Consider the following 14,199-nt stretch of genomic DNA (forward strand, 5'->3'; position numbering starts at 1 on the left):
TCGTTTCGTGTGTCAGTGTCGGATCTATCACCCGAATGCAAAGCGAGTGGGTCAAGCAAAGTGCTGGAAGCAGCTTTACTTGCAGGGACATTTTCTCGGAGGCTATGTGAATTTTCTAGAGCAGGAAATATGCATTTCTGGGCAACAGTGCGAGTGCCAAGAGCAGGTGCGAGTTTGCTGGAGGAGGCTGCTTTAATTTGCAGAGGAGACTTTGTGTCTCAAGATTATTTTTGCCAATGGAGATTATTATTGCTAGAGCTTTGCCAATGGAGATTATTATTGCCAGATCTTTGCCAATATTAGGAAACAAGATTGATGTGCTCTTAAATTGTTGAAGAATTAATAATATAAACCCTCTTCTACTGCGCTAGTTTCCCCACATTGGGGTTTTTCTAGGGATTATTGTCCAAAAATATTGGTGTCTACCATTTGTATGTGCATTGTTTTTCTCATTTCCAGTGTTTAATTTTGTGAAAATTGCAGTAGTGAATTAATCATCATTTGCTGTAATAATTTCTAAAGACAAATAAACTGCATAAATTAGGAGATTAGTTTACAGTTTTTGCAATTAAGGAAATTTCACACTTGTGAGAAGTACAAGAGGTGGCAAAGGACCTACCATATGAAAGGGTTGTGGAAGCGCTACATCAAAAAGTAAGTAAAGTTTACTTTGCTCAGAGATAGATTGGTAGTCATAAGTTGTTGACTCCACACCCTAGTTTTTCTTGTATCAAGGCTAATTGTAAGGGCCATGATCCCTTGTACAGGTGTAATGACCCACCTACAATTACAAATAGAACGTGAATATTAGCATGCATATGGGGCATCCATATGATAACTACATATGCATGACCCGCATGAATTGCAACAGTATACATACTGGCTAATTTTGGAAAATATCTAAGTTTAAGTTAATAAATCGATTATCGAAGTAAATTTCTAACTCACCATATAATATATATATCAAATGGGGCCTTTGATATATATATATATATATAACAAAAAAAAATATTAGTAGAATATAAATTTAATTTAATTGATTTATAATAAATAAAATAATGTAATTAGATATTAAAATAAAATGATTTATTAAATCTATAAATAAAACAATTTAAATTAATTAAAAATTAACATAGTTATAAAAATGTTATAAAAGTAAATAAGGTACCAAAGTGAATTGTATAAATTTTATTATATAAAATATAATCAAACAACATATAAAGTCGCACTATCAACAGGAGGCGGACAGACAGACAAAAAAATATAATAGACACTGCAGGTGGCAAGTAATGAGAAGGGTCAAGAAGACTGTATGTATAGGCGGTTCAGGGATAGAGACGGAAAAATTGAGTATATAAGGGAGTCAAGGAAATCATAGCAGGGGATGATTTTCTAGAGTTGTTTCCGGGGGATCGAGAAGGAAATTACAACAAATAGCCATAGACAAAGTGATGACCACTAAGCTTTGATTGTTCTTGAGGCTTTTGGGCATGGGTCCCAGAGTGCTGCAATTCTGAAACATTCTAGAGCTGGGTACCAAGGTTGTTCCCAATTTGGCAGGAAGGTTTTGGTCTTTTGGTAACGGGAGCAAATTCGGAGGAACGACAACCCGGGATCAACATCAAAAGCAAAAGCCAAGTAGGTATAGTGAATTTAATTGGTAAATTATGCTCCTAAATTTCACTATCTGTATTGTTAGAATTATGTTTTCCTAAATTTTTGAATTTAGAACCCTGCAACAGGAGCCTTATGTTTGTAGTATTAAATATTGTAATATAACAAGTTTTGGGTTCAAAATTTGTCGTGTACTACATTGATTCACTGTTGTACATTTTCCACTTTGCCAACTGGTCGTGTTGTGACATTTTGGTATGTTTGTGATCGTGTCTTAGACATAAACCTGATTCTGAAGTGCTAAGGAAAAATCAACAGGTTGGTTTCTCTTCTTTTGCAGATTTCAAATATGCATCTCTTAACTGATCCCTTGTGTTGGAACTATGTCCTTCAATTATATGCAACACCTCTTCTTCTATTGTTGGAATTAATTCAGTAATTCTACCTGCCAATCTATTTATCTATTGTTGGAATTTCTTCAATTTTAACATCATTTTGACTCTGATATTAGATGATCCGTAGTTTCAGCCACATATACAGATCCAACCCCAACAGGCTATCAATCTTCCTCCCCTCCTATTGCCTTTACTGTGCTTGTTACTCTAGTTTCCTAAACCTTTGTTACTGGCTTTCGAACTTCACTTGGATAGTTAGCCAAAAAAATGGATGTTCTCTTTACATGCTTTATTGATATGAGCTCATATTCTGGCAGAGATGCTAGAACATTCTCTACAACGGCTCCTGGATATTGAATGGTAGCAGGCTTTGGAAGGAGAGGATATGAAATGGATGGTCCATGTATCTCAAACTAACAAGGATGCTAGGATGGATTTCCTCGTCCTTTCTCCCTATCTTGCTCTCTATCTCGTTGTTTATCTTCTTCTTCGTCTTCTCCTTTTTCCTTTCATCCTGTATTCTATTTGGCCATGGCCTCTTCTCTCTCTTTTCTTTTCTTTTTCTTTGTGCATTGCTAGTATTCTATTTTTTCTACATTTCTTCTTCAGTGGGATCTCTCTCTTCTCTTTTTTGACATCTATGGGAGGTGGGGGAATCAAGTATGCCCTCTAGAAGTATTGGTCTCCAATGCCTGATTGCCAACTCTCCAATCTCTCCTATTGGCACCCATGCACTAGCGCTTAACTGCTAATGGAGACAGATCCCTTCTGCTCCAGTTTTCCACCAAAAATCCGTAGCGTCTAACTGGCATTGACAATTGAATGTCAAAATTGTTTGGTATGTTGATCCAATCAGATGATCTAATGGCTGTCCTTTTATTGTGGATTTTTAAAATGCTGACCATTGTATGATAAACAAATACCACAAACAAATGAGGTTTGATCTGGGTTTTAGGTTGACAAGAGAACCTTGATCACAAATCCATTGGATCCATGGTGTGTGATCCAACGATGTAGAAAACATCAGTGCCCACTCATCCATTAAAACAAATGGTTTTTTAGGTGCTAAGTAAAACAAGAGAACATGAGCTAAAGCACGATGGCCCTATGTCATTGTGTCACATTTTAGGCAAGGAGTAGACGAGGACATTGAAGGAGAAGGCAATATATAGGACACTAGTGGGGGAGGAGGAGAGGGAGTTTGGAAGAATAAAAAGTATTTGTTGTAGAGAACAGAGGGATTTTCTACTCCGATTAACCTAGGAAACAACATATGCTAATGTCTTTTGTAGATTGACTCCTTAAATCAAGATAATGACATTGCTTTCTAATGTCACAGAATGTTTCGTTGGAAAGAAATGCTGATTTTCTATAGCATGCAATTAACAGAAGGCCTATTAACTTCTATATTTTTCAGTTTGGAATTTTCTATTTCAAATAACAAATATATGCAGCAACTCAGAGATGCACTGTGAGATGTTTAGAGACATTAACGCTACCCGCTTTATAAAATCTCTTGCATTAGAATCTGTGTAAAACACTTTTTTGGTAGTCATATTTGTTGTCATTTGAGTTATCACTTCCTTTCCAACACCATCGTCGACTGGGATGGGACCAACCTTCAGGCACATTTAAATATAATGTATGTTAGCAATGAAAAATATGTCCAAAAGTAAAAATGCACTCATCCATTATTTGAAATGAGTTACTCTAATCAGTCAAACAATGATACAAACTTCTGAATTAACAAGATAAGCACCCTACATCTCTTAATATGGTTTGTTTGTGGGGGTTTTTCTTTAATAGTCTAAGTTGTGCAAATACTATCTAACCATAAAATAATGTGGTAGGCATAATAAACAAAATGTTATGACTGGGATAGAATAAAAACAGATTATAAATTTTCAAACATTGACATGGATATCATATCTATCTATATCAATCAAAAAGTAGTGAGAATCTCTCTTACAGTGAACTCCACTTCGGCATGTTCCTTATCCTTGTAAAGTCTGGTTACCTGCATGTTGAATTGACAAATAGACATGAACATATATGCCTGAATAAACAATTACTCTAAATCTGTGTACAGCATCAAACCGAGTATGTGAAGCTTAAGAAGAAAATATCAGCTCATGCATTACATAGTTGAACTGTCACTCCCGTTCTGGAGTTACAACTATGCCACAAGGAATTACAAAATTGCAAATATGTGAAATTCACTGGCAGCCATATCCTGTCAAAAATACAAAAGATGGATTGATGGGTAACAAAGAAATACTTTCCATCAGACTAATAAAATAGACCCTTTACAACTTGTTACATTCAATATGTTGACAGTCCAATGTTTATGAGCACACCAACCGGTTTTTCTGAATATATATATTTTCTGGCTAGCATATGCGATTTTAAGAATATTTATTTATATTTTATCGTAATAAAATTCATATCTATTATTTTGAGTGATGTATATGAGACATGTTATCACCTAAAATAGCATCTCAATGGAATAACACAATCCATGGATGTCATCTGTAATATTCCTAGTGGGAAATATTAAGTGATAATAGCAAATAACGCATAAACATGTAACCATAAAACTAACACATCAGCATAGTGACAAATTGCACCAAAAAATGTATCAAGAGCTGAGCCATTTTATTAACTGAGAAAACAAGGTACATAGAAATGAAGAGGAACTTGGGTTTGCTAGAGTAAGCTAGTCAAGTCCCAGGTGGAAATGGAGTTGCCCAAGTGTTGGGAACTGCTCTCCCAAGTCTTTGTGCTAGCCCAGTAAATTTTGCTACTGTTGACTGGAAAGGAATTGGTATTTCGGGTCTCTAAACTACTCAAAAAATTCCAAAAAATTAATTGGAGCTTCCTCACAAGGAACCTAGAATAACCCAAAAAAATATCACAGACCCAAGTGCTGGAAATGGTCCCAGAATAAACTGTGTCCTCTTCCAACAATTTATGTTGCTAACTGCTGAGTGGTACTAGGAATTCTGCCCTCAGGAGTGCTCAGAAAATTATGCAAAATTAATCCTAGTTTCCTTTCATACAACCCACTAAACCCAAAAAGGGTTTGGGATGAGTCCAACATGCCCCGGTGATCCCAATTTCTGTGTGGACCTCTAACTAGCTAGCAAACTGGTTGTAGATGAAATCTGCTACAAATTGCTCCAAATATCTCCTAGAAAATCACCTTCCCACCACGTTACTTCCTCCCAAATTTTCCTGTATTCCTCCTGTTGTTGCACAAAGTGTCTAGGCACCGTGACAACGCTCAGATCGAGGGCTGTTACCCTGATCCCCAATCTCTCCGTTTAAGTTGTCTCCCTACAGCAGGCTAAGGGGAGTAGACCCTATGGAAAAAATGGAATGACAAAGAACTAGTTGGGAACCAACCAGTTCGGGATACATAGCAAGGCGATCAAGTACTTGATTAAGATTTAGCAAGACTTAGAATTTGATTAGATTTTAAATGGTTAATACCAGTGCCTTATAGAGTCAACGATCTTGCTAGGGAAATGAAGACCAAGTAGTCGATTAACGACTGCTGCTTAGGTGAATGACTATCTTATATGAAATGCAGATCCTAAAACTAATGTGAGATGTAAGAATCTTGGTTGATTTTAGTTAAATGCCTACTTAGATTGTGAATCCTTCAATCCTTTCTGTGTTGAGCCTGATTTCGTAGTAATTGGCAGAGAGAAGGTCAAGAGAAGCACACTAAGGTGTGATTAACGATACCTCTCCTGAACTTCTAACATACCTGGTGCCTCCAGCGCTACAGAGAGTTGTGGCTCTAACAACTGCAAGGTCACTGTTTTAAGTATTATTAAAACAGGGTTCTCAAGAAAAGACGAATGGAGATCTATCTGTGTATCGACCAAGCTTATGCTTGGAAGTAAATTTTATTTATGCAAAACTAACTTATATGCAAATGCACCGGAAGATGAGATGAAGTTAGACTCGAGGATGGGGAAACACTTGCATTGCTAAAGCCCTCAATTACCCAAATGAGATGTTCACTTTATTAGATGAAGACTTAGAAAATAAACTCTTCAAGATATTATAATTAAAACACCAGATTATTTCAAATCTTCCTGATACAATTTAGCTCAAAGAGAACAAAAAAAACTTTGCAATTCAATATCAATGTCAACAGATTTTCACAAATATTTAGCTTATGAAACAGAGGTATGCAATCTATTATAGTTCCATGACAATATTCTTTAACAATCACTTGAAAACATTTGCAAAACGTCTAGCATGTAATGAGCATTAAATAATCCAAGCAATGACGATATATAGATGCAAGATATTCAACAGATGCACAATGTCTTAGCAATTAAATTTTTAGAGATCTAAATACTTTGAACAACCACGAAATTTAAATGTTAATCAATTTAGATCCTAGAATTTAAATGATTATGCTTAGTGACTCAAATCTAGGAAATTAACCACCTTCCTATAGTTAAACTTAGGATATAAAAAATTTAAGCACATTTAACTATGGAGAAAAAGAAATGTTGATACCACAAAACTCTCCTTTAGATTTTACCCTTGATAAATTTGATTAGTCTTTAGGAAAACTTTTCGATGCGCTAAGCAAGACTACATGTGATCAAAATAAATCGAAAAAAGGATTTAATAATTTTTAAATTTTTTAATGGGCCAGAGGCCACATAAAAAATTTAAAAATCTTTAAGTGTGAAAATTAATTTTGATTTATTTCCTAGCCACATAAAATAAACTTTTTTAGGCTTTTTTAGATTTTGATTAGAAGTTCAAATTTTTTACGATTTTTAATGATTTTCTTTTTTAATTTAAAAAAAAAAAAAATCAAAGTCAAAAAAAAATCAAAATAAAACAAAGTTAAAAAAAAAAGAAAGAAAGAAGAAGAAATAAAATAAAACCAAAACCTAACCTCCCCTTTTTTTTTATTTGCTTTTAGATTAACAAAATTAAAATGATTCCCTACAAAATCAAATTCATAAAATAAAATGTCGAGCCTAACTTAACAACAACAAAAAATAATGAAAATCAAAATCAAAATCTTTTATTTGTTTATTTATGTTCTAGACCCAAAAAAAATTAAAAAATCAAAACTACATTAAAAAATAAATCAAAACTAAAAAAAAAAATCGAAAACCGAACATACATAAAAACCTAAGACACCTTATCTAACCCTACCAACATAAACAAAGGATAATAAAAAAAAATGAAAAGTATGGTCTGCAGGTCCGATGGCAGCGTATGGAGAGGAACTCGTAGGGAGCTGTGAGTGATTTCGACAGCTACTACGATAGAGAAGGGAGTCTACTCGTTGGAATGATGGACTGGACGGAGTAGAGGAGTGGATGTAGCGGGCTAGGAAATAGAGGTTGACGGTAAGCAGTCAAGGCAAAATCACGGGCTAGCAACGAGGATGGGTTAGCAAGCTTGGACAACAGCAAAGAGGGGTTATGAAGATTGGAGCTGCGTGGTTTTTTATTTTTATTTTTATTTTTTTTTGCAGGTTAGATGGCTGCTGGAGAGATGTACGTACGCAGCAAGGAGGGAGAATTGAGAGAAGAAGGGATGGACATGTAGGCAAATGATCAGCGTGGAGGGAAAGGGATTGCAAGGGAGGAATGCGTGAGGACGGAAGGGAAATGGAGGCTGCGTGGAGAGGTGGAGCACCAAACAGGTTTAGCATGGGTAACGGATTCAGGGATGGACGCAAATGGAAAAAATGGGCAGTGTACAGTATGAGAATAAGCTGCAGAAAGAGAGAATTTCACATGGGTTTTTGTAGGCAGTAACTTTTTTACGAAAAGCTCTTAGAGAAGAGAAAAACACGTGGCAAGAGAGGAATAAACCCCAGCTAGCAAACAAATCCAAAAATCTTCTGTTGAAAACCCTAGGCAGCAGAAACGATTTCGAAAAGCCTCAGGAAGACAGCCCAATAAAACCCAGAAATTTCCAGATTAACTTGATATGTTTTGATTTCAGATTTATAATCGAAGCCCCTTCCAGATTTAAAAAATTTTAAGAAACTCTTGGACTGCAAATAATGCCCCTGCAAAAGCTGGTTTTGAGGCCAGATCTTACCCTCCAGGGCCTAGATCTGGCTTCAAAATCAAACTTCACCTTTAGATCTGCAACCTGTTCCTAAAAACACAAACACCCAGAACCCGGATATACAAAAAAATGAAACCCTAGAAACCCTAGTCAGAGAAAATAAAAATAAAATTACATATCTATGCACAGGGACAGCAAATCTATCAGATCTGGCGAGTGTGAGTCCAACTCCACTCCCAGATCTGATAATCTAAGGCTCTTAAAAGCCAAATTTATCAATTTAGCACAGAAAAAATTTGAAGTTTTGATTTTAAACAGAGGTGCTCCGCCCAAAACCCTTCATGCATCATCAATAAAAGTTCTCATGATAATCCCAGGATCAAATCAAGTTGGGCTCTTCAGCAAATACTATTCGGGAGTTGGCTGGTCCAACTAAAAACTTCCTCGAATGCCCAATGATCTAAAAATCAAGAATTTCTTGCATAACTCAATTCAACCATTAACGTGGAGCGAGAAAACAATAATAAAATTCAGATTTAATAGAGATATCTACTATTATATTCAAAACTTAAATTACCATTTAAACCCCAGTGATTGAGCAAGATACCTATGCTCAAATCACTCTTCAAAATGCTATCATCAATGGCTAAAAGGAAATCTATGCATGAAAATAACATATCTTACAACATTTCCACGAAGAGTAATACCAGCAGAAATTAACCCCAAAGTCTTTTTTTATTGCTCATAAAAAAAAAAGTTTACAATAGAGCTTTCACTTGGCACACAACTCAAAGATCGAATGAGCTCAACTGACAACTGACCTCATATTTAAAGATAAATCTTCCAACGGCTAGTTTGAGTGATCATTGTCAAAGTAATCTCGACCATTGATGAGGATCAAAATTTATTTTAATCTCATCCGTTGAAATATTAATTATTGAAGAAATTTCGAATTTTTCAATTAAATGCATTTTTATTAATTCAAAAATTAAAATTTTGAATTAATTTCCTCAAAATTTTGACTTTGACTTAAGCCTAGGGACCAAAAGGCCTAAAATTTAGCAAAATAATCAATTTACCCTAGTCCCTGGGCCTTTTAAAATTTGAATTTTAAGGACCCATGAATTTTGCCTTTGGAAACTTTAAATTTACCTAAGATCTCTAATTAATTAAATTTCTGGCTTAGGATTTTAATTAATTTTGGCCAGAAAATTTAATTGATTAACCTATGAGGGAATAAATTATTTTTCCAACCCTCAAGACACTTTACATCATTATTTTCATATCTTTTACATCACAAGGGGGAAAACCCATCTAAAATAGACTCTCACAGACTACCCATTTCTGCGACCCAAATATAATCTAGCAGACTAAGCAATTTGTAATAAAATAACCTAACCAAATAGTTAGGATCCATAACACTAGGACTCGCCTAAGATCTTGGTGACAAAATTCATTCCGGATTTGGGGTAAGGCTGAAGGAAAACTCTGCCGACCATCCGAGAATAGATCGGTGAGACAAAAAACCTCCCAAAATGTAGATCGTTACCAGAAAAATAGGTTTACCTAGGCAATTACATACATGACACAAATCTGCTGAGATTATTTACATCACATACATGCATAATGGGTTTACATTGTAACATGACAATTAGGCTGATGACGATAGCTGGACGACACGGACACATCGGTCAAGTGCTATCCCTTTTGCGAAAAAGGGGGTGTGCTGCTATGGGTCGTTGACACATAATGGTCAACACCTCCATAGCCACGCCATAAATTCTCCTTGCCCAAGTGATTGTCCAACAATGCCTAGTGAGCCCCAGCATAGGCCAAGAATTGGAGCAGCTCAGCTCTCCCAAACGCCTCACCAACGAACCTGCAAATTGACAAGAAACTCCAGCCCTCTTTGTGGAAGGATTCTCTGCTAATTGGTTGGCCTAAATTTCCCTTATTGTTGGCCCTCCCAACAGCTAGAAATTTCTGTCATGCGTCTAAGGAAAACTTGCTCCAACTGAAGGAAATGATTGTAAATGTGCCCAATGGAAACTCCGAACTGAGCTCCCCAATTGCCTCACTAGGGAGACACTCAAAGTTCTTTGAAATGAGGGTGGAATTCCCACTCGAGAATTCCTTGTGCTAAAAAACACAGTTGTCTTGGCTAAGCAGCTGAAGAGAACTAATGTTAAATTGTGAAATGATCAGAAGTACCAAATGGAGGTCTCCAAGCTCTATTTATAATTGTTGGCCCTCTCTCCCTTGGTAGTCCCCACCTTCCACTAATTCGCACCCCTTCCTTTCTCTCTCTCTTCTCACTAGTGCGAGTTGCTCCATTGGGTTGAATTTCCTTTCCTTGTGGCCCCCACATTCCACTAAAGCCATAATTTTCTATTTTTCCTAAGTCCCATATGCCAAAAATGTCTCCAATGCCCAAATTACAAAATTGTGCTATGCTTAGCACCTACCCAATAAACTCTATTAATCTCCTCAAATGAAAAATCAAAATTGGGGGTATTGCATTCCTCCCCACCAAAAATTGTTTTTCCTCAAGCAATTCCTGAACAAGCACCCTCTCTGATTATGGATCCCCACTATCACTACAAACTATACCAGGGTCCCAAATATGCCATTGGATCATCCCTAATCTTTGCACTATTGATTTGGGGTAGCATCGGATGTGCCCTAGCCACGAAATTTGGTAGAGAGGTTGGGGCACATGAGATTTCCAATACCCAAAAACGGTTTGGGCAGATTCTAAACAGATCAGGTGATATTGAAATAATTAATATTTTTAATGGAGTCCCTAAGTCCAAACTTAGGGAAAATAAAATATTAATGTGTATTAATATGAATCTATGTTAGAGTGGTCCAAAAGACATGGATCAAGCCAGATCTAATCTTATTCATTGATTAGGGATTTAATCTCGGCTGTTGATATGTTAACAGGAAAAGTACAAGAGGAGGCTTGAGGGTAACTTGGAGAATACACCAGAGTGATCAGTCATTCTATTCTCTAGAGCGAGGTTTGCTAAGAGAGATAGAATCAGTGATCACGAGAGCAGCTGGGGGGCATTGAATACAGAGAAGGCAGAGATTGTGATGGGAGAGTAGCGCAACAGCCAAGGAGAGTGATGCAGAGCCAGCAAGGGCTCATGCAGGGCCATGCAAAGGCAGCCAAGTGCTGTGCAGAGCACCAAAGAGGCCAATGTGTTTGACGAAGAGGCTTAGAAAGCTGACGCAGGCCAAGAAAGGATGACGTAGGGCCAGCGTCAGACAAAGAGGGGCTGACGCAGTCCAGATTGGGCAGACACTGGGGTTGCAGAGCAGTTTTGTGCTGAGGAGTTGTTGGAAGGATTTTCTGGGGTTTCAGCCAGGAGATCTCTCTCAAACTGTGAGGTATAGCTACTAAGGAAATTCTCTGTTGGGTAGGCCCGTTTTGGCACCCAGATTGTACTCTGATATTGCTTAATAAGAAAACCCTCAGATAACTGCACCGATTTTCCCGCTTTGGGTTTTTCCGGGGACATTGGTTGAAAAATAATGGTGTCATGTGGTGTGTTTGTTCTTGTTTCTTTTAGTTGCTAATCTATAATATGTTGAGCATGCACTGGTGTTTATTTTCAGTATTTACTTTGTAAATAACTTGTTAAAGAAAAATAACAAGTAGGTAGGAATAAATCAAAAAAAATGGATGAAGGGTTTCTAAACTAAGTAAACTTATAAACTTCAACATGCATTGTCCTATAGTGGAGTCCCTTGATACCAGGATCCGAAGCCAACTTGATCAATGTGAAGCACCCCTTACTCCACTCACTATCCTACCAGATAGAGGCATTAGAATCCCTCTACCTACCACCAATAAGTAGAGCATCCCAATAATGTAAAACTCTGTCCAAATCCTCATGAAGTTTCCCTACCAAGTAGTCCATTTCATGCACTCTGATGGTGGGCCCCTAAAGATACAACCCAATCCCTATGCGAATGAAGTCTCTCCTACATGAGCTCCTCCTAATATCGTCCTGCTGACCAACTTGCCATGTTGATGAAGTCCCCCATGCCATCAGCGAGTCACTAAAGCCTAATGGAAGATCTGAGTGACCTCCCCCTATAGCATCTAGCTCATCCCTAAAGGTCGTTGAGCTGTCAAATATTGTGATGCCCGGGTCCCATGCTAGTCTCAGAAGGAAACTATCCTGTCGACCCTGTAACACTTTGGTCATGACTAACCAACTAATATGATTGTACCAAAATGTCCTCTTTTGTAACTCTCAACCATAATATATGTGATGATCGAGGCTATGCCCAGCCTGCCAAGGTGTTTGAGCAATGCCCGCGCCTATCATTCCATGGACGGCCCCAATCCTGAGCAACCACCTACCTCGCCATATAATGAAGACCTAGGTGATCCCCCATATGTCAACCTGATAATGAACTGGATCACCTGCTATCTTGATCATACTCACTAAGTGGTGGAGTGTCCCACCGATCAAATGGATCCCTGGATCCCATACCCATACTAGAGGTCCACAACTCCCCATCCTCATTGCCTGCTACTGTGACATTTTGCTGGTTGTTGGGACCCCCCTTGTGCTTCATCCTTGACCCTTGTATGTATCCAATGGATGGGCACCCAACATCAAGGATTTGTCTCGCATATGACAAACGACTCTGCTCCTACCAAACCACACAATGAAATATGCTATCCCAACTCCTGATGTTGTATCCTGATATTGCCTGGAGCTTAAGCATCTACTCGCTAACGAGGAATACCATCCCCTTTACCTCGTGCTCAAATAACACCTCAAGTTGTCCTGCCAATAATGCACCCTGCAGCTCACTCATGGTCACCTCCCTAAGCTTGCACCCGTCAACTCGTGCCCTGACCAAATACCACCACTAAGAAGTCTCCCCTTGGATACTCTGTGTACCAACTAATTGTCTCGATCAAACCTCTTGTGTCCTGTTGCACATGATGAAGGTATCAAGGGACAACACCCAACTATTTTTCACCTGCAAACAATGTATAAGTGAGAGGCGCATGAGTCCCCATGGATATCATCAAATTATGCTCATATGTGTCCTCATCGATCCTTAATTATCGATAACCAATGGCATGGCTGTCATCTCTATCAAGTGGTCACCTTGGTGGTAATTGTTGATTTTTGGTATCATCGGATGCGCTTTAACCATGAAAATTGGTGGAGAGGCTAAGGCACATGATATCTCCAAGACCCAGAAATCGTTTTGAGAAATTCCATCCAGATGAGGAGTTATTAAAATAATTAATATTTTTAATGGGTTCCTAAGTCTAGACATAGGAAAATAAAAATATTAATGGGTATTAATAAAGACAAGGATGAGAAGCTTTTAAGAGACGAGGATCAAGTCTATTTTAATCTTAGCCTTTGATTAGAGACTTAATCTCGGTTGTTGATTCGTCAACAGAAAAAATATAAGAAAAGATTTGAGGGTCATTTGGAGATAGACCAACAGATACTCAATATCCCAAGAAAAATTGATTCTAAGAGAGTGAAATTGATTTCAGAGGGAGAGTTGCAAGGTGTAGGGAGAGGGGGTGATTAGCAGGAGTCAGGGAGCTTAGAAGAAGTGATGTAGGGACTCTATGAGACAGAGCAGAGGGAGACGCAGATCATAGAGACGTAGGGATGACGCAGAGAGGGACAGAGCAGCGCAGAGCCACGAAGAATGACACAAGGCTGACGCAGGGAAATAAAACTCTCCAGGGTGTCAGAAAGTCTCAGAGAAAAGTCTCAGGTGTTTTCTCCCAAGGTCTATGTAATTTTTTTTGTAAAAGCGATTGTTGCTGAAGATTACTAAAACCATCCTCTGCTGCATCGGTTTTCCGATATTGGGTTTTTCCAAGGACAATTGTCCAAAAATAATTGTGTTGATGTGATTGATTCTTGTACATATATTTGTTTCTGTATAATGGTGTGCTTCTGCAGTAAAATTAATTTTAATATTTACTAAAGGGATTTCGTAAATAACTTATTGAGAAATAAGTAGGCAAAATAAATCAGTTACTGCAGTAATATAATTTCTATTTAGAAATTTTCACATGGTATCAAAGCAAAGATTCAGTGATAGAAAGGGAAAATCAATT

At 37.6% G+C, this 14,199-nt stretch overlaps 1 protein-coding gene across 3 annotated transcripts in view; it reads right to left on the minus strand.

The window, feature by feature from the left end:
* Window positions 1–14,199, minus strand: part of LOC149217706 (alpha-mannosidase-like) — a 282,843-nt gene that overhangs the window by 110,455 nt on the left and 158,189 nt on the right. For all 3 annotated transcript variants that reach the window (XM_089393051.1, XM_089393049.1, XM_089393050.1), the window contains exons 20-21: window positions 3,979–4,026; window positions 3,509–3,628 (exon numbers count right to left, since the gene is read on the minus strand). In XM_089393051.1, coding sequence (XP_089249177.1) covers window positions 3,509–3,628; window positions 3,979–4,026 — 168 coding nt within the window. The remainder of the gene's footprint in view (window positions 1–3,508; window positions 3,629–3,978; window positions 4,027–14,199) is intronic.

The sequence above is a fragment of the Pinus tabuliformis genome, chromosome 1_1, assembly GCF_031772625.1.
Source record: "Pinus tabuliformis cultivar Carrire ecotype Pingquan chromosome 1_1, CPIR1, whole genome shotgun sequence".
In the NCBI taxonomy this organism is placed as follows: Eukaryota; Viridiplantae; Streptophyta; class Pinopsida; order Pinales; family Pinaceae; genus Pinus; species Pinus tabuliformis.